The 21,203-nt window shown below is 46.0% G+C and overlaps 1 protein-coding gene across 6 annotated transcripts in view; it reads right to left on the bottom strand.

Moving 5' to 3' along the window:
- The window catches only part of FGD5 (FYVE, RhoGEF and PH domain containing 5), a 148,443-nt gene extending 127,617 nt beyond the window's left edge, over positions 1-20,826 (bottom strand). For 3 of the 6 annotated variants that reach the window (XR_004426032.1, XM_033141107.1, XM_033141106.1), the window contains exons 1-2: positions 18,842-19,081; positions 456-3,423 (exon numbers count right to left, since the gene is read on the bottom strand). Coding sequence is in view for 5 of the 6 variants with exons in the window: in XM_033141107.1 (XP_032996998.1) it covers positions 456-3,423; positions 18,842-18,854 (2,981 nt within the window). In the remaining variant the exon portion in view is untranslated. Of the gene's footprint in view, positions 1-455; positions 3,424-18,841; positions 19,082-20,702 lie in introns of those variants that run through there. The other 3 variants (XM_033141105.1, XM_033141109.1, XM_033141108.1) reach the window with 2 other exon arrangements.
- Positions 20,827-21,203: the final 377 nt, after the last annotated feature.

Below are 21,203 nucleotides of genomic sequence, written 5' to 3'. Positions count from 1 at the left end.
AGACATGTGGTTTACATATTTGTATGTATTTGCTTGGTACATTTATGAACATCTAGTCTCTCTCTCTCTCTCTCTCTGTGTGTGTGTGTGTGTATGTGTGTATATATATATATATATATATATATATATATATATATATATATATATATATATATATCCTTTATAAAACTCTTATAACAGTAAGCTTTGGTTTTCCCAGTGCTTCCATATATGGGGATCCATGAACCAAGCATTTAGATTAGGGGACACTGAAACTTTCTGGTGACTCGCTTTTAAATATATATACTATGCCTTTTAAAAATACTGTATTCTTCCCACTCTCTATAGAGAGCATTTCCTGAAAAAGGGAGATAAGCCCAGCAAAGTTGAGAATAAGCCTACAACTCCCAATACACAGGAAGCCTAGCTTCTCCGGTCAAGGCTAGCAGGCCTTACATAAATATGTGTTACAATACCTTTCAGTTTCCTGGCTGGTAGGTTGCTGCTTGTTGTTCTCAAAGGCTGTAAAACTGCTCATATCCACATAGCCGTCATTCTCGTTTGCGGCAGATAATGCCCTGCTAGGATCTTCAAAAAATTCAGTAAAGGTACCAGCCCTGGTTGGCCTTCGTGGGGGTATTTGTATGTTTTCATAATCGGAGTTCATAGCTGGGATGTTCTCATAGTCAGAAGTATCAGCATTAGGAAATGAAATAGACCTGGGCTTAGTTAAAGGAAGGGGCATGAAAGGAGGCCTGGAGCGATCCTCAAAAGACTCCACCCGTGACACACTCCTACTAAAGGTTTTGGGCGTCCCTTTTCTTTTGCCGTCCTTGTAGAAGAGAACAGTTGGAGACTCAGATGCCCTCAGCTTGCCGGTCCGTGATATTAGCTGAGGGGAGCTACTCAAACTCCTCCTGTCAAGTTCCATGAGTCTGGAAGGCCCATGATAACTAGACTCTGAGGAGGACCTTGAAGAAGAAACATGTACGTCCACATGGACTTTATTTTCCGTCTTCTTCTTGAACTTTAAGGTGAGGAACTTCTTGAAAGAGGACTTCTTTTTCTTGCAGTACTTATCAGGAGAGTCATTCTCAATTAAAAGTGATGGCGAACTTTTTGTTATTGGCTTCTTGGTGATACAGGCTAGTTCAAAGGGAGGTGGAATATCCACAACTGAGGACGGGGTGGAGACCCCACTGGATGGAAGGTGATTCCTCTGGGAAAAACTACCCGAGGAACCAATGACACAAGGCAAAGAGAGGTCTTCTGTCCTGTTTATTCTATTGTAATCCAACATGGAGGTATCACTTTCTCTATATACAGAGACAGGGATATCTCTGCCTTCTACTGAAAAAGATCGAGGGTATAAAACAAAGCGCCTTGGCTTTGCAGGTAGGGCTCTATTCATTTCCATGGGCTTTCCTTCTGACAGAGAGAAGCTATGGCTTACATCTTCAGACATGGTGGAAGCAGTGGCTGAGGACTGCAGTTCAGTGTCTGGGCCTGTTTCTTCTGGAACTGTTTCTGGCACATACCCAGGCACTTTCCCGGAGAGGGACCTTGTTCTAGTAACAATGCTTTTCCGATCAATGGAGAGCAAGTGGTTTTCGCTGTCCATTCCCCCTCCCTCTCTGAAATCACTTGAACTATCTTGGACACCAGCCTCCCCCATTTCTTTTCCAGCACAGAGGATTTCATTTGCTGAAGGCAAGCTGTCTCCCAATACGTATGGGTCATCTAGGGAGTCACTGCTGATTTCTCCATCATTATCAGGAACAACCACCACTTCAGGGACTGCTGAAGTTCCATCAATCACATATTCACTGCCTGAGTCTATTTCCGTTTCTTCGGGGTGGCAAACGTCCAGTTCTCCTGTGGAGTGCTGGGTACCTTCAGCTGTACCTTCATCAGGTGTACTTGGGGCAGTATCTTCAACACTGCTGGGATCCACTGCAAGCATTTGGTTATCTGATTGTGTATCTTCCAAAGCACACTCACTTATGCTGTGATCTCCAGGTAAAACATCTGACTTGGATCTTTCTGCCAGCTGCGAGTCAGATTCGAGCTCATTAACTTCTTGAAGGCTGAAGGGCTGGTTATCACCGTTCATTTCAGTCCCTTCTAATGGCAAATCTTCTTCAGAAGAGTCAGGAGCATCCTCACTGCACTCTTTTTCAAAGGGAATGATCTGGCAGCTGTCGTCCATGGACTCTGTCTCCACCACTTCATCATTTTGTTCTTTGGAGTCTTCCCTTGTATCACATGCTGCCTCTGATGTTTCTTCCTCACTCTTCATCTCAGTGGTTTGGTAGCCATCACTTGTATTTTCTTCCTGTTCTACGCTTGTTTCACATTCATCCTCTGGGTCTTGTTCCTCCTCCTTTTCAGCACCGGCTTCATTTGTGGCCTCTCCCAAAGTATCTTCAGGATCAGGACTAGCTTCATGTAGTTCTAATCCAGTATCTACTTCTTCAGAATCATTAGCAAGGGGATCGCTTAGGCTTGCACAAGCATCCTCTGAAAACTCTGTTTCTATATTTGAGGCTGATTCAACCCCATCATTATCCATTGGGCCCATTTCTGCATCAGCATTAGACTGCTCCTCTTCTAAAATCTGAGCTAGACCTTCCTCTCCTGGGGCCTCACAAATTGGTGGCTGATCCTCTGAAGACGATGTTGGCACGTCTAAATGCTGTAAAATAATATCTTCACATATGACATCATTCAAAGCCTCATCTCCATTCAAAATCTTATTGTCCATATTATACTCATTATTATCCTTTACCAGTTGCAGTTCTTGCGGTGCTTCATCAGACTCATCTGCACAGTTCATCTCCTCCTCGTTGGCATCAGTTTCACAATCCACCTTGTCATACGCACCCTCAGAAGCACCCTCCTTTTCAAGGGCTTCAGTGTTGCCAAGAGCTTGAGTTTCGGATGGTTCAGTTTCATCGTTCTCCAATAAATTTATTTCAAGGTCACCGATGTCACTGCTGTGGGTACAGCCATCCTTTTCTTCATGTGCTTCCTCGGGAGTGTGCAAGATCTCGTTCTCTGCTGATTCTTGCTCATGTTCAAAGTCATAAACTTTATCAATCAATTCATCTTCAGGAATCACTATATATTCATCATCAGCTTCTGATCCTAAGAACTCTGTGTTGTTGCACTGATTTCCTTCATAAAGCTCTCCCTCCAGTTTTCCATTGGTACATTTGTTCAAGGTGTTGTTGGCATGAACACTGGATCGCTGTAGAATCGATGGATCGTTGTCTGCAGAGATTTTTGGCTTGGGAGCAATGGGTGGTTTTGGACCCCTAGACATAGAGTTTGAATTGTTAAGTGCGCCAGACCTTGATAGCGACGGAGGAAATTTGGAAGCAGCTATGGAAGCGAGATGACTGAGAATCTTTGGTTTTGGTGCTAATGGTGGCTTTGTAAGATCTGGAGAAAGAAGGAAGAACAGGAAAAGCTACATTAGCAACCTTCTATATATATTGAGTTGTTAATGCTACTTAAATTACGGAGATACAGAGTCGCTGATACATCAGTTTAGACTGGTGGAGAATAAATTGCCCACATCCCCCAAAAGGCATATGATTGATCATTGTGGCAAACTGAACACTGGACAATATATCCAGCAGGGTTCTGCTTACATTCTTAACCTATGACCCATCCAAGCTGTATGCAATTGCCCAGCCATATACTGGGGTTTAATAATAATAATAATAATAATAATAATAATAATAATAATAAACCTTTATTGTCATTACACCACCTGTGTGCAGAGAAATTAAACGAGCCCCCCTCCCACCCCCACATACTCAGTCTTGTTCATACTCTGTGTGCTTGCCGGAAGTCAATTGCACCACTATTTGCATGCTTGGAAACCCTACCTTTGTTTGATAACAAAGCTGTGTGGCATTCACTTGAATGAGTTACAAATTAGATAAGCCTAATAGTTCATATATATAAAGGTATAGATATACTGTAGATGTTATAGATGTAGATATAGTGACTGAATGTGGCAATAAAACTATGACAGCAGCATTCCCTGGATAACAATGACCTGTTTTATACACAGCACTAAACTGTGGTTTGTTTGGTGATCTGAACCCTATCCAGTCTTAACTGTGGTTCATGTGCTGCCAACAAACCATGACCTGAAGCCATAGTGGGCTGTTGGCTTACAAATCTTGTTTGTTTTAACTGTGGTTTGTGCAAATTCAGCAACCCTTCATAACCATGACTTGGCCACTCCCAACCCTCATCACAGACAATCTGTAAGCTACAGAGGCATGTAGTAAGAGCATGGGGGGGCAAGCCTTTGCAAATCAAGCCATGGCTTATTTGGTTGTCCATGGCAATTGTAGTTAACTCATGATTTGTTAAACAAACCATGGCTTTGTGTTCCATGAGAACCATGCCTATAAGATTACCCTGTTGGCAAGGTTATTTTTTACAGTTATATTTAAACTATAAACACAAATTATTTTTAATTAATTGATTAACCAGAACTCTTACTTCCACTGACTACCATAGCAAACAAATCCAAAGATATTCCAGTGGCAAGTCAGTCAATAAAGAATAATTGTCAATAAAATGTGGGCGTGGTCCATTCCCGTTTTAAGTTTCGTTAATGAACTGCACTCCCACTGAAAGTGATGGGACTTAAAGGTGCTTGACTGGTTAAATGAAGTGCCTCCTAATGGCTATGAAGTGGGCAATATTTGTGATCAAAACATGGGGCTGGAAATGGTGTCAACACAAGTTCACCTTCCCCAAATAATTCCTTCCGTTGTTTTGCTTCTTCTAAAGAGCAACACAATAAAGGGTAAGTCTCCTTGGCAAGCAGCTTTCTTTTGCTTTAAAGTTACTGTTGGTGCTCACAAAAGCTTTATGATGGATAGTCTTGGCGGCTATTGACTCTGTTTTAGTTGCAGAAGAGGAGGGAATAGTAGCTTTCTTTGCCACACCCTAGATCAGGATATCACAACAAGACTTGTTTGCTTTCTGCCAGCTTGTGATATACAAGAGAATTCCTGCCGTTCCTAGACTTTGTTTATTATCCCCAAATCACAATTTGGTATGGGTTTCCCTTGCATTGCCGTAATGCCACATAAACTAAAATCCAGTTTATGCCGGCTTTTGATTGTTCAAACACACTTGGGGAGTGCATGTCATTAAACCCTCCATCCCATCAACTCAGTTAAATACAACTACATTGTCGTTATAACAACAGCTTTGTATGCTTGGGGGGTGGGGGGAGGGATGAAGAAAGGGTTAAATAAAGGGAAAATAATCTCTCCCAACTTGCCCAAAACATTTTGCTTACTTTCTGAGGAAGAAGAAGAAGAAGAGGAGTTTGGATTTGATATCCCGCTTTTCACTACCCGAAGGAGTCTCAAAGCGGCTAACATTCTCCTTTCCCTTCCTCCCCCACAACAAACACTCTGTGAGGTGAGTGGGGCTGAGAGACTTCAGAGAAGTGTGACTAGCCCAAGGTCACCCAGCAGCTGCATGTGGAGGAGTGGAGACGCGAACCCGGTTCCCCAGATTACGAGTCTACCGCTCTTAACCACTACACCACACTGGCTGGTAGTTCTCCTTGACTATCCCTTAAAAAAACAAACATTTTCTTTAAACAATATAGATTATAGGAAGAGTTTTTAGGAAAAAGTTTTCCCCAAGCTATCTACAACAAGGCAACCATCTCCTTGCTGGATCATATAGCCAAAGAGATGCCTCTAGGAAGCTCAAAAAACAGCCTTCTCTTTCCATTTGTGCCCATTTTTCATATAAAGGCTGTCTCTAAGTTCTATTTTGATATCATAGATCAGGGGTCACCAAACTTTTTCAGAAGGGGCGGGCCAGTCCACTGTCCCTCAGACTTGTGGGTGGCCAGACTATGTTTTTTTTGGGGGGGGGTGAACAAATTCCTATGCCCCCACAAATAACCCAGAGAAGCATTTTAAATAAAAGGACACATTCTACTCATGTAAAAACACACTGATTCCTGGAACGTCCGCAGGCCGGATTTAGAAGGTGATTGGGTCACATCTGGCCCCCAGGCCTTAGTTTGCCTACCCATGTCATAGATCAGGCACGTCCAACAGGTAGATCATGATCTACCAGTAGATCACTGGACATCTTGTGGTAGATCACTGGCTCCCCCCAAAGAAGCTCAACAACTTTGGCTCCCCTAAAAAAAGCTCAACATTTTTGCCTTGCACTCCAAAAAGCGGGGCTTTCCTCCTCTGTCAAACAAGCTCAACTTCTTTGACCTGAACCCCTAAAAATGAGCCTTCCTCCTTCCTAAAAGAAGCTCAACAACTTTTACCTGAACCCTCCGAAAGGGGGTAGATCACTGCCAGTTTTTAACTCTGTGAGTAGATCGCAGTCTCTTGGGAGCTGGCCACCCCTGTAGATGATAACAGCTATGGATCCTCCCTGAATTTGCCTAGAACTTTTGTGATCTCAGTAGCTGGAATACTGAACAATGCCTTTATCCATTACTGTTTCTCTTTTCAATTTACGGATGTATAGATGAGGCTTCAAAGCCGCCAATATGTAGGTGGGCACTGCTGTCTAAGAAAGAGATCCATGAACTGGAATGCATCCAGAGGGGTGTGTCAAAGATAGTTAGAAACCAAGGGACTAAATCCTACTAGGAGAAAAAAAGTGTAAGGACTTGGAAAGTATGTTGAACCTGGAGAAGAGACAGGGCAGGTTGTAACCCTTCAGGTTTTTAAAGATGGTTATGTAGTAGATGGAGCAATTTCTACACAACAGCCGTGTTTAAATAGCCGAAGGACTCTCACCCTCCTCTTCTCCACCTTCTCCAGATGGAGTGAATTTGTCCTCAGCTGATTTGGGTCCTACCTTATGAAGCAACAAGGTTCAAGTGACAAGAAAGGAGATTTTGGCCATATGTTTGACAATGGCTTTGCCTTCACTAGAAGATTTTAGGCAGAGGCTGGATGTCCACCAACCAGGGATGATGTAAGAGTAGGTTTCCTGCATCAGCAAGAAGGATGGATTAGATTACCTTTGAGGTCCCTTCCAATTCTACTATTTTAATTACCAAATAGGTTTGGAGCTTTTGACTCATCTTTACGAGACGTGTGGGAAATGAGCAGCTTGCCACAAGAACTTTTTCAAAGGTTTGAGACAGATGGTACAAAAGAGGGAAGCCTTTGGGGAGCCATATGCAGCCAGATTCACACAGTGCCTCACTGGCATCATCCAATATTCCACCTTCTAATATTTCTAAGAGTGCCATCTTCCCACGGTTGCAAGATCTTTAATTGTTACGACCTGCTATTGACTAAGCTCATTTTAATCACTTCCCCATTTCTTCTGAGTACCAGTGATCAGGGTGTGCATGTGTAAGGTAAGCAAATCGAGTAATAATAGTAACAAAAATCTCTCCCAGGACAAAGTATTTCAGTGGCACTTTTGTCAGGGGCAATTTCACTCCCAATACGTTTCTGCCTGTTGCAGCTGGCCAGTGCAGAGGTTTTCCACTGTGACTTTGTGAAGGACAAAATATACGGCACCATGAGAAGCATGTAGGCTTTTAAAATGGTAAACATGCCTGTTTGTTTCAAAGATCTGTCACTGGGCTGCTGGGTTGAGAAGGGGTGTGTGTGTGTGTGGATCAGATCAGAGAAGAAAAAGACACCCTGTACCTATGGAAAACTGTTTTGGATCAGACAGTTTTTCTTGTGTTTCTCCTCCCCTTATTGTTTGAGGTTTCCTTGTCAGCATCTGTTTCTTCCTCTGCTTGTCCACTTTCCTCTGGGTGAGACTCTGTTCCAGCAGAGCTACATCCCTTTTCGGAAAGTCCATTCAACTGCAATTTCACAGCCTCAAAGAAATTCTCTAATGAAGAGGCAAGCAATTCCCTGCCTCCCCCCCCCCCAAAAAGCCGTAAGTGGTAATGTTAGGCTTTTAATTCTTTATTCTTCCTCATATGGGGCTCATCCAGACTTCCTTTTGTGCCAAGTTTCTAGTCTGTTTTAAAGCGCCATGTCCAGACACCCCCCCCCTTTTTAATGTTCCTGGTGATTTCCCCACGAAAACTCTCTCTTTTACTGCTGCATCGGTGCAAACAGCAATTCATAGAAAACCTGAATTGCTGTTTGTTCTGATTCAGTCTTAAAGAGTGGGTTTTCATGGGAAAAGCACTGGAGAGAAAAAAAGCACTCAGACCTAGTGCTTTAAAGTGTGGGCCTTAGCCTAGGAAGTGTAGGGCAAAAGGTAAGTGTACATAAGCCCATGGTGGTAAAACCTCTGTTGCACAAATTCACATCATGGATCTGTACAATTATGCAAGGAACAGATCTGCAAAGCAGTGCCCAGACTCTAAAGTAGTCATATCTCAGAATGCAAACCCTGTTTGTGTCGTTCTGAATGTGGAAACACAGCAGAGGGATAGTACTGGTACACGGGACTTTAGGAGAACAGAGCAGCTCAATCATCACAAATGCAATCACTTTCAGGATATCCACAAGTCAAATGTCTTTGCGTAGTGCTCGATTCATCTTGAAAATGTGCCCTAGGAACCAACCCCAGTATGACTATTGTAGGGGAAGATCCAGTGCAATTGGGCAAGTTGTCTTTCAGGTAACCCTGGAACACAGTTGGAAAACCACCACTCTGTAAATCATAAAAAGAGCAACCTCTTACATCTATCTGTCACATGGAACAAGCTTGTTTTCTCCTGCTCTGGAGGGCAGCATTCAAACCAATGGCTTCAAGTTACAAGAATAAACATCAGGAAGAACTTTCTGACAGTAAGGGTTGTCCCCTTGGGAGGTTGTGGGCTCTCCTTCCTTGGAGGTTTTTAAGCAGAGGTTGGAAGGCCATCTGTCATAGATGCTGTGAAGGACAGCAGAGCCGGACTACAGTCTGGTCATGCAGTCCCCCTGAAACTCCACCAGAGTGCTGGAGCCTCTTGCTGATGGGCTACAGAGTCCACAGAGGGGGGAGGAACAGCACTTTTGGGGGGGAATAAAAGGAGCAGTTTCTGAGGGAGAGAGTTAGATAGGACTGCATTTAAGATGAGATATAGGGCAGGATTTGAGAAGAGGACTAGGATTTGATTTGAGATGTTTAGAAAGGTTTCAGGTTGGGAGATAGGGAGTGAAATGGGGAGAAATGGTTCTGAGTTATACCATTTGGAATACCTCAGGTGTGGGATTGTAAAGAGAGTGGGTAACCGAGGAGAAGTGCCCCTCGCTCATGAACCAAAGTATTAAGTTGTAAAGGAAGCAGTATGGTGCTGAAAGTATTTACTGGTAATTGTAGTATCTAAGTGACAGAAACTGAACCGAGCATTTTACCATCTATTCCAGAAAACTGAACATCTACCACATGAAGTGTAACAACTGATTTTCTGTAACTGAAGTTTAAGAAGATCTGTGCCTATAGTGTTGCGTTTAAGCCTGAAACATCTTAGTTAAAGTAAACAAGTAAACAAGTTAACTTCTACCTGAAGGAACGCATTTCCTGACCCACTTTGTTTCATAAACCTTTTTGTTGTTGTTTAATAAAACTTTTCCTATTTGTTTATTTTCTGCCTAATCATCACGTTTTCCCTCACACAAGTCCCCCACTAGATAATCTGTGGTAAATTGTAGAAATTTGTGTAATTGGTGTACCGTGAGGTGGGTGCACTATAATTAATTGGGGGCAGTTAGCAGGAGTAGATCCGCCGCATTATTAATGGGTGGTATTAACTGGGCGGATTCGCTACAGATACTTTAGCTGAGATTCCTGCATTACAGGGGAGGGGGGATTGGACTAGATGACCTAACTGTACAATTCTATGATCCTAAAGACTATAGCTGCAATCAAGTGCATTATTAGGAATACTTGAGTCACATTGTACCTGTCCCTCTCCTGTGATCCCAAACCAAAGGTCCACTCCAAATGGGCTAACATACTCAATTTGTTCCTGTGGATGGTTTATAGAGACATTAGAAACAAAGAGTCTCTGAATCACTACATATAGGCACAATCCATAAAAATTAAGATGTGACTAAGTCCCAGCGGGTGGCGCTGTGGGTTAAACCACTGAGCCTAGGGCTTGCCGATCGGAAGGTCGGCGGTTCGCATCCCTGCGATGGGGTGAGCTCCCGTTGTTCGGTCCCAGCTCCTGCCCACCTAGCAGTTTGAAAGCATGTCTAAGTGCAAGTAGATAAATAGGTACCGCTCCAGCGGGAAGGTAAACGGCGTTTCCGGAAGCGGCTTAGTCATGCTAGCCACATGACCCGGAAAAAACTGTCTGCGGAAGCAGACAAATGCTGGCTCCCTCGGCCTTTAAAGCGAGATGAGCACCGCAACCCCAGAGTCATTCGCAACTGGACTTAATTGTCAGGGGTCCCTTTTCCTTTACCTTTAAGTCCCATTAAAAATCATGTGCCTTTAGTAGAGCTGGCATCAGGGGTAGTCACCTGCCAATGCACTAGGAATCTGCCAAACAATTCACACCTGCAGGACGACTACTGCTAACCTCTGGCTTTGCTCCTCCTCCCGCCTGCCCTCTCTGAGCATGTAAACAGTGCTCAGAGTGAGGAGACGGAGCAGCAGCCTCTGCTTTCTGCTTTACCACTGGGTGCTTGTACAGACTAGGCCTGGAAGCGGAGGGCAAGGAAATGTCCAGAGGTGACAGTGAGAAGGTGGGCTCTCTCAGACAGAGGAAGCACCCACTACGGACACCTCGCCCAATGCCACACCCAAACCACCTGGGACCAGCAATGGTCTGCAGCAGGAGTTCCCAGACTGTGGTCTGTGGACCGCCAGTAGTACGTCAGCTTCATTCAGGTGATCTATGGCATGTCTGTGGATTTACGGTTGAAGACGGGAGATGGCACATCCATCGCATCAAATATTCATATTGATTTTAATTGCATTCTCATTGCTTCTTTTATTTCTTGTATTGTATTTTACTGCATTGCAATCTGAATTCTGCAGAATTCAAATTGTAATACAATAAAATATAATATACAAGAAATAAAAGAAGCAATAAAAATACAATTAAAAAGCATACAGCATCTAGCACAGGGCATTACAACAGGCATAAAAGCCATTATGTGGTCCGCCAAGACCTTCAGCAATTTGCTAATACTATCAGTAAAGCTAAAACCAAAGGCTTGGCGATCCACTATTACTGACTATAATAATAAAAGATGAATATTTTTTATCCTCATTTATTTTAGCTCATTTCAGAAGTGCTGCACTGAAATGAAGTCTACAAATGCTAATTTCTGCTCCTCAGGCTATCTTAACCACCCAATAAACCACGGTTTAATAGGGCTGTGCTGATAAGCCATATTATCATTTCCCCCCCCCCCTCAGAATTTAGATAAATCTGGAGCATATGCTTTGTGACCTGATTCCCATATGTTATAGAGATTGTTAAATTGATGGGTTGGAGTGATATACAAGGAAATAATTCCAGCAAGAGGAGTCTCCGCTGATGTTATAAACCATCTGAGCTGTCATCAACGGTATCGCGGAATGAAACTGTAAATAATTTCAAGACGTCATGGATTTCACACTCCTGGGGTTTCGCTCTTTTTCATGAGTTGTGTCTATATATGAGGTCCAAACTAGATATCATGATTATGGGGGATGTGTGTGCAAACAGTAACCCCACACCTCCCCAGCAGCTTCAACTGCCATTGCTTCCTCAGAAATTCACCACCACTGCTCAGCATGCTTTCTGAAGAACGGGGGCAGGGCAGACTTTGGTCTTTCAAATTTCAGTGGCACCAAAATTCAGCAGTGAGGCATCCCTTATCTTTTGCCTTCCATTCTGCTCAATTCACTACATCATAGTTGTGATCACACTGCCCTAAATCCGCCTCAGACAAGGGTTGGGGAACCTTTCTCAGCCTGAGAGCTGCAATTCCTTCTGGGTAACTTTCTGAGGGCCAGAGGCCAGAGGAGGTGGAGCAATGAATGATAATTTCCCCTTTGTACGGTGGGCTTACTTTTTACACACATTCACACACCCATCTGTATCCTCCACTCATGGAAGCAAGAGCCATTGTTAAGAGTTCAAAAACATATTCCGGACAAAAATACTTGGTGTGTGAAGTAAGGGATGTGGCCTATGGAGAGGGGGAGTAGGTAGATGGAGAGGTGGCAAATTTTGGGCTTTCATATCTTGGCAGCGCCCTGTGCAACGCTAAAATTTAGCACCCCCTGCCTCTCGCGCTCTGGCATTGTTTTGGCGACCCCTGCAGGGAAGCGTCCAGTGTGACCGCACCAGTCATGCCACGCTAAAACCGCCTCTGCTTGGAGTGCTAGATTTGGCTCTCAGGCTTAAAGTTCCCCCACTCCTGCTGCTGAGGGTGGCGAAACTTAGCAGACAAGGCTGTATATTGTCTCCCTGCTTATTTAACGTATATGCAGAATTCATCATGCGAAAGGCTGGACTGGATGAATCCCAAACCGGAATTAAGATTGCCGGAAAAAATATCAACAACCTCAGTTATGCTGATGATACTACCTTGATGGCAGAAAGTGAGGAGGAATTAAAGAACCTTTTAATGAGGGTGAAAGAGGAGAGCACAAAATATGGTCTGAAGCTCAACATCAAAAAAACTAAGATCGTGGCCACTGGTCCCATCACCTCCTGGCAAATAGAAGGGGAAGAAATGGAGGCAGTGAGAGATTTCACTTTCTTGGGTTCCGTGATCACTGCAGATGGTGACAGCACTCACGAAATTAGAAGACGCCTGCTTCTTGGGAGAAAAGCAATGACAAACCTAGACAGCATCTTAAAAAGCAAAGACATCACCTTGCCGACAAAGGTCCGTATAGTTAAAGCTATTGTTTTCCCAGTAGTAATGTACGGAAGTGAGAGCTGGACCATCAAGAAGGCTGATCGCTGGAGAATTGATGCTTTTGAATTGTGGTGCTGGAGGAGACTCTTGAGAGTCCCATGGACTGCAAGAAGATCAAACCTATCCATTCTCAAAGAAATCAGCCCTGAGTGCTCACTAGAAGGACAGATCCTGAAGTTGAGGCTCCAGTACTTTGGCCACCTCATGAGAAGAGAAGACTCCCTAGAAAAGACCCTGATGTTGGGAAAGATGGAGGGCACAAGGAGAAGGGGACGACAGAGGATGAGATGGTTGGACAGTGTTCTTGAAGCTACTAACATGAGTTTGGCCAAACTGCGAGAGGCAGTGAAGGATAGGCGTGCCTGGCGTGCTCTGGTCCATGGGGTCACGAAGAGTCGGACACGACTGAACGACTGAACAACAACAAGATCTTCAGTGGAGGCGTTTCTTCTGCGCCAGCACCACTCAAGGCTACCTTGGCAACCTAAGGGCAAGTCCTTCTTTGTGGTGATGCCATAATTATGAAAAGCTCTCTTTCACTTGATCCACTTAATCCAGTTTGGGGAAACTTTAGGAAAGCTCCTGTACCTGTTAGTGACTATTTGGCAGGTGCAGTTGTGAAACAAGCACAGAAACTAGGTAGCACCGACCAACAAAAAATAAAAGGAAAAAGGAACCCCAGTTGTTAGAAATAATAGTTTATTCTTGGCCCAACATGAAAACTTAACAGTGTATTCTATATCTAATGTTTTGTATTGGGTTTTATAAAAAAGAAGAATGTTATACAAAAAAGTATACCAAGTTTTCTCATGTCATTTGTATATCACAAAGATAGCATAATACATGTGGAAAAATTTCTACAACATATTATTAGTGGTCAATGTATAAGTTCTTGGTTCATGAATTAGTTTAAACAATTAGGGAGATGGGGAAAAAGAAAAGGGGGGAGAGGGAACGGTGAATGGGGTCGGGTCGGGTGGTTATGCTTCCATTATTCTACTTAGTGGGGGGGTTTGTGTCAGCGTTACTTTATGGGTTCTCTTGCTATTCACTTGTATTTCCTTGGTGGTGAGAGAGGTTGGGAGTGGCTTAGGGTGTGGTTGGTTGTCTTTGGTTGGCTGTAGTAAGAATTGTTTTTGTATGTGAGTGGGGTGTGATTTTTGAATCAGGTTAGCCAGATTGATTCGTATGCTGTCGGGGGATTCTTGTTGTCGTCTTGTTGGGCTGTGTATGTGATAAAGGAAACCCAAACCGGAGTGAAGGCGTCTTCTTCTATTTGTTCCCGTGTCAGTTTCAGTTTAGTGGTTCATTTTTCTAATTAGGCTGTTTCCCATACTATTTGATACCATTGGTCCATGCTTACTCCTGACAGGTCTCTCCAGTGTCTGGCTATGATGTTTTCTGGCTGCTGAGAGTAGGTGGGTTCTTAACAGTGTATTCTAATGACAGTTCTCAAGTCCAAGATATACTGCAGCAACTCCTGCACAATTGTGAACCCTAGTTTGGTTTAGCAAATGGATAACGTTCGGAAATAATAATGGATGGATAGATGGGTGGGTGGGTGGGTGGATACTAATTTGTTCCCCCTCTCTCTTTCCTTTCCCCTCCTTTCTCACATGCTATCAATGGTTCTTCTGCCTATTTCATTTCTTCTCTTTTTTTTTTTTTTAAAAAAGGAAGTGTCCTGCTTATGTCAAAGATCCTTTGGTCAATCTTGAGTTTATTTAATCTTCTGCTTTGTTCCTAAATGCTCATTTTAAAGACTTGGCCAAGCATTTTTTTCTTTTTATAAAAAAAAGAGTAACGGCTTTACTGTTAAATTTTATGGGGAATTTGGGCAGGAATGTCAGAGCAGGAAGCCACTTTGCAGAGATAAAATGAACTACAATGTAATGATTCGAATGACTCCCCCTCCACCTCACCAGATGAAACCAATAGCCCAGAGCTACTGGGATGCCCAATCAATAGGTTAGAATTTTTACCATATAAGTTTTGTTATCACCCATAAATGTAATTCAGTAAAGTAATATCTGGCAGACAGACAATGGCATGAGAGGATAGGACCTGGCCAAATGTGTAGGAAGTGACAGTGGTTGACTCAAATCTGAGCACCCAAAGTTCAATTACCTCGATCCAGCTAGGCGCATCTACTTAGAAGCCTTCTCTCCCTCTCCCTCCCCCCCCCCCACACACACAAACAAACACACAAGCCCATCTGATTCCCTGCTGGGAACCTGCCCAGATAATCCTAGTAAGATGCTCAACAATCACACTGATCAGCTGTTCATGAGATGAACAGATATCAGAAAATATGTGTCTACTACGGGCGTGATCTAGCTAAAACATTGTTGTTCTTCTAAAAAAACAACAAAGGAGTTCTTGCAAGCCAGAAGTAAGCCCGCCCCTGCTGTAAAACTCTATTCTTAAAATCATCAAGCCTTAGAATTCAGCACCTGTCACATATCTGAAGGTCATCTACTCCAGCCTTTGTTTGCATTCAGTCTTTCCCCCTAAGGTTGTCATTCAACGCATTTCAGAGAGGCAAGGCAAATTTCGATCCATTTCCTTCAGAGCACAATGAAGCATTAAAAGAGAAAGAAAGTGTTGACTATTTGGAGACTGAATCAAAGTCAAGCAAAAGTGGCAGGACAGTTTGGAGAATGGGAGGGAGGATGCAAGTTTAAAGAGAAAGTATCTGAGCCCATGACTTAAGCTTCAAGGAAAGAGAAGTAACTATGCCCAAAAGCTCTTCCCATTTCAAGCCATAAAGGACAATGACTTTGCATACAGGAACATAGGAAGCTGCCTTATACTGAGTCAGATGATTGGTCCATCTAGCCTAGTATTTTCCACACTGACTGACAGCAGCTCTCCAGGCTTTCAGGCAGGAGTCTCTCCCTGTCTTACCTGGAGATGCTGGGGACTGAGCCTAGGACTTCTGTACACAAACCTTCTGTCACTGAGCTCCGCCCTTCCCTTTTATATCTTGCATAAACTAAAGCAAGCACCCACAAAAGTGTGGCAATTGAGAGCATACCCCACTCCCCCAATACAAAAGCAGGAACAACAAAAGACAGGGATGAACTCCCATAAGCCCCAGCTAGCAAGGCCAGCAGTCAGAGATTATGGGAGTTGTAGTCCACCAAAGTCCACATTTCCCATCCCTGCTTTGAGAGCAACCAGAACAGTTCTTTTTAATATCAATAGCTATCACAAGGAGCAATTGGGTTCTGCTACAGAGAAATCCATCAGTTACTAAGTTGATCTTACTATTTCAGATATTACTTTTTTCTCTTTGTCTGTATGCTGCAGTTTCTTTCCCCTAAACATATTATTTTGTTGTTGCTGTTTAGTCGTTTCCGATTCTTCATGACCCCATGGACCACAGCATGTCAGGCACTCCTGTCTTCCAATGCCTCCTGCAGTTTGGTCAGACTCATGTTGGTAGCTTCGAGAACACTGTCCAACCATCTTGTCCTCTGTTGTCCCCTTCTCCTTGTGCCCTCCATCTTTCCCAACATTGGGGTCTTTTCCAGGGAGTCTTCTCTTCTCATGAGGTGGCCAAAGTATTGGAGCCTCAGCTTCAGGATCTGTCCTTCCAGTGAGCACTCAGGGCTGATTTCCTTTAGAATGGATAGGTTTGATCTTCTTGCAATCCATGGGACTCTCAAGAGTCTCCTCCAGCACCATAATTCAAAAGCATCAATTATACAGTCTCCTTTCCTGGATCTCACCTTGGGGAACATACAGGCAGAAACACCACCAATTATGGCAAAGGTTAAGAGGACACTGTCTTCAAGGAAGGCCTCTCTAGCCAATTATTTCTACTCTGGAGGATAGCAGTCTTTTACTCAAAATCCTAGAACTATCATTTTTGTTCCGCTTTCACACCGATGATTGAAATAGCTGCAATAACTTCATAACTCAGTCTTATGAGCAGCACTGCTGGGGTAATCCCTGCAGCATGAATCCTATGGAAGCGCTGCCTTTCCCCACCACACCGCCCCCATTGGCAGTTCATCTGACATTTCCTCAGGGATGTGTTATCATCAATCTATCAGATGGCACACAGAAAAGCATTTGGGGGTGGGCAGCAAGGAAGACCTGCAATCATAACTTAAGGAAGGACGTTATGGGAAGTACTATGTTGCTCAGTGGTAGAGCATCTGCTTCACACACAGACTCCATGGTTTGTGCGGGTCTTTCACAGTCCCGGCATCCCCAGGCAGGGCTTGGAGAGCCGCTGCCAGTCTGAGTAGGCAATACAGAGCTAGGTCTGACTCAGTACAAAGCAGCTTCCTACATATCACAGAAGCAGCAGGTATTACAATAATAATACTGTGGCCCTCTGCTGGAAAGGGTCCAAGTCAGGATGGGTAAAGTGGTGAAAACCAGAGAAATAATAAGAGGCAATTGATCTTTGAATCCTGGCTATTGCAATATGGCACTTTGCCCCCCACCCCCACCCCAAAAAAAATGTTGTGGGGAGTCCACCTCCCATCAACACCAAGTCAGCATTGACAACGAATTCCTTTATTTATTATAGAATCATAGAATTGTAGAGTTGGAAGGGACCACAAAGGTCATCCAGTCCAATGCAGCAATCTTTTGCCCAACACTGGACTTGAACCCACGACCCTGAGACAGAGTCTCATGCTCTACCAAGGGAGACCATCCACACCTGGAAGGCCACATAAGAAGAGCCCCTGCTGGATCAGGCCGAAGGCCCAGCCAGCCCAACATCCTGTTTCTCGCAGCGGCCAAGCAGTTACCCACTGAAAGCTTGCAAAGAGGATTTGAGTGCAAAAGCTTGCTCCTCGTTCCCGCGCACTGGAAAAACCCGTTCACACGGGCAGTTTTAACCTTTTGCCTGCCTGCCTTCCTCCCGCGTCGATTAAGCCTCTTTCGCTCTACGGAGCCCGCCCTTGGCTGCCTATGGCCGGCGAGTGCAAAGGAAGCGCCACCCCACTTCCCAATTAACCTCCGCCGCGAATGCGCTCCCAGGGCGCACTGCAACACACACACATACACAAACTGCAGCGAGACAGCCTCAGCATAACAAACAGCGCACTGTGTGTCACCCGGGTCCTCCGAAGCTGCTGGCTCCTCGCCGGACCGGCAGGGCTGTGCCAGCCGCGGAGAGATCCGTTCAACCGGGTTGTGTGGAGAGGAAGAGAAAAATGGGGGGGGGGGAGTTGGCACAGCCGATCCTTCAGATCAGAGGCGGAACCCGGGGAGACCATCATCCCTATGGCGGGTCAGCTTGGGAAGATGGCCAGGCACACACCCCTCGAATCCTGGGAACTTTAGTTTCTCCCCTCAGCGCTATACTGTAGTTCCCGGCAGCACCCTTAGCAAACTACAATTCCAAAAAACCTTTGGAATGGGGAGCTGGACGTGCTCTAAACGCCTGGTGCTTGTCTGTCCAGCCCGAGCTGGGAAGCGGAAAGTCCCCAGAGGACGATAAACTCTCGGCTCCATAAAATTAGCAGGTCGTTAAGAAGAGGAGACTTCGGGCGCGGAGGACTCGGGGGACCTGGCGAGGCTCCGCTTCCCGCTCTTGTGTACGCGCCCGGGGCGCGGGCGGAGAGGGGAAGCAGGTCCTTCCTCGCCAGGGCAAGAGAGTCAGCTCCGCACTCGCCGACCCTCCCCTCTCTCGATTCTGCGTAAGAAACGACGGACGGACTGGAATCGATTACCAAACCGGGTAGCGGGATCGATCAATCGAACGACTGGATATAACCTGTCCCTGGCGGGGTGGGGGTGGGTGGGAAAGGAAGAGTAAACGCCTCACGCAGGAATGAGAAAGAGGCAAACTCTGCTTGAGGAATCCCTGTCCCTCAGCACGTCTGTTTTGGAAGGGAGTCCCCCGATCCCCGGCTTCTCCCGCCAGAGTTTTCCCCGGGCTCCTCGACTCGCGCCCGCCCAGGAAGTATTCCTCAGGCGCCGGGGTCGCCCTCGGGAGCCCCTTCTCCTCTCCGGGTCGCGTTCCAGGTCCTTACCTGCGTGGCTCATCTTCTGGAGTCTCCGCCAAAGCGCTCGGCTCACTGCGTCCCTTTTGGCCGCCTCCCCGGCTTCAAATCATGTTCTCCGCCTGGCAAGGCTCTCCGGGTTGCTCCCTAAGCCGGAGCCCCCGGGTTGCTAAAGTTCAGGTCGGGGCATGGAGGGACTGGGAAAGGGGGCGGGGGAGGAGATCTCTCCAGCCAAGTTGCAAGCGACGGGAGGGGGGGATGTGGGGAGAGAAAGAGACGCGAGTTGCAACAGCAGAAATCTCTCTCCCTCTGTCTCCAAAAGTGTCCGGACAGAGCCTCTTGGAAAGGGGTTGGGTGGGTGGGGGGATCAGTGCCTTGGGGAGCCGTCGTGGCCCTGCCCCATCCCCGCTCTCAGCTCGCTGCGAGTGGAAGGTCCTTGGTCGCTGTGCGCCGTGCGATGCCCAGGGCTGCTGCTGCTGCTGCTGCTGCTCTTACTGGTCTCCCCCTGCTGTTGTTGCTGCTCCGGCCGGCAGGCATTTCCCTTCCTTCCCTGCAGAGGAAGCCCTTTTTGCTCACGCAGGGATTGAAAGGCAGCAAAGAAACAGAGGCGGCGGCGGGCGGGGGGGAGAAGAGTGCGGGTGCCAAAACAAGCGGAGATTTAAAGAGAACGCGGAGGAAAGGAAAAAAAAAAACCCACGCGGAGAGGGAGAGAATAGGAGGAAACGACACCGCCGCCGCCGTCCCACTGCTAAACAGACGCTGAGCAGGCTCAAAGCAAGCGGAGAAGAATTGTGCGCGTTCCCAGTCCGGACGACTGTCTTGGGTTCCTTCGCGGAACTCCCCGCGACAGGATTGTCGATTACTATTGCTAAAGAAGCAATATTTGGGAGGAGGGGAACTAGGGGTTGTTATTGGCTACTACTGGCAGCAACTCCGTCTTCAGATTAGACAAGACGTTCGTGTTCATCTGACAAAGAACCCTGTGTGTGAATATGTAGGTGCATAGGCACACTAATATATTTTTATCTTCTTATTCTCCCCCCCCCAAAAAAAAAAACACCCGAGGAGCGATCTGTGATGTCACCCCCCTGCGCACACACATTTTCACATACACTCGTACTGACCAGTTTTAGCACATAGTAGGCTACTGGCGGAAAAACATTTTTTGCAGGATTTCCAATAATCCCCAAAAGTCGCGGCCGTGAAATCCCCAAGCCCACGCAGGAACGTTGCGGCTCGCCTTTGCGATCCTAGAAGCGCGCTGTGCTGCGATCCTCAAACGTCCTGTTCTAGATGCGCCCCGTTCCGCCACCGTGGCTTGTAGGCTCCTCAACCGCCGTCCCAAAGCCAACTAAGCTGCTCTCATCGGGTCGCTGAGTGACTCCTAGGAGCCGCATTCCATCCAGTTCTTCGATTTTCTCACCCAAAGATGCGCAATCCCGCGTGAAAGCGTTTGCTCCTTTTCTTTTTACAGACGCGCTCCTTTAAAACAAGCCGCCTCATTGATCCTGTCCTCGTCAACACCGAAAGTCACCAGGCTCAAGCCTAACACACGTACTCTGAAGTAAACCCTACTGATTTCACTTACTCCCGGGCAGCTGTCCATAAGGCCAGTTCCTTATTTCAGCCTTATTGCAGGGAGATATTGCCTCCTGGGGCAATATGTACAGGATTACAGCCTTAAGCGCGTCTAGGATCGCAGCCTATAACCGAAGTGTAAAAAGCCGAAGGGACGTCCCCCAACCGCATCCCTTAATAGGAGGCGCAGGCCCAGGGACATAAGCCGGAGGTGCTTTTGCGCTGGTGGAAGTGGGAAGGGCAAGGGCAGCCGCCCTCTACTCCAGAAGAGGGCATCTCCGTTGGGAAAAGGAGGGGAGACAGCGGGATTTACCTGGAAGCCGATCTCTCCTGCCACAGCTCCCGGGGCGGGGTGAGGAGAAGAGAAGGACTGGAAACAAGTGCGCAAAGTGAAGCGGCTCTCTTGGAGAGGAGCTGTTCCTTGCGCTCCATCAGCCCCGGGAAGGGCGCGCGAAGCGTTTTAAAGCGCGCTTTGGGGCTGTCGCCACCCCCACCCGTTTCGCGCACTCCCGTTCTTTCCGAGGATGACATAATTTCCTCCTCCTCCCATCACCATCCAGCCTCATTGACAAATTCCCGACTGTCAATCTGGCTCCTGCCCATTTCACAGAAATTTTAGTGAAATTTTGCCGGAGGCTAAGGGCGCTTTCAGACTCCCGGTTTATTGACTATCCATCCTGATTTGTTTCGAATGAGAGGGCTGTTGGCTTGCTGAGCACTCATAGAATCAGAACTGTCAAGTTGGAAGGGACCCAACGGGTCAACTAGTCTAGCCTCCTACAGTGCAGGAATCACAGCTAAATCACATTAACTC

This window comes from Lacerta agilis, chromosome 2 (genome assembly GCF_009819535.1).
Source record: "Lacerta agilis isolate rLacAgi1 chromosome 2, rLacAgi1.pri, whole genome shotgun sequence".
Taxonomy (NCBI): domain Eukaryota; kingdom Metazoa; phylum Chordata; class Lepidosauria; order Squamata; family Lacertidae; genus Lacerta; species Lacerta agilis.
The sequence above is the reverse complement of the archived record's forward strand: the minus strand, read 5'-3'. Positions and strand labels throughout refer to the sequence as shown.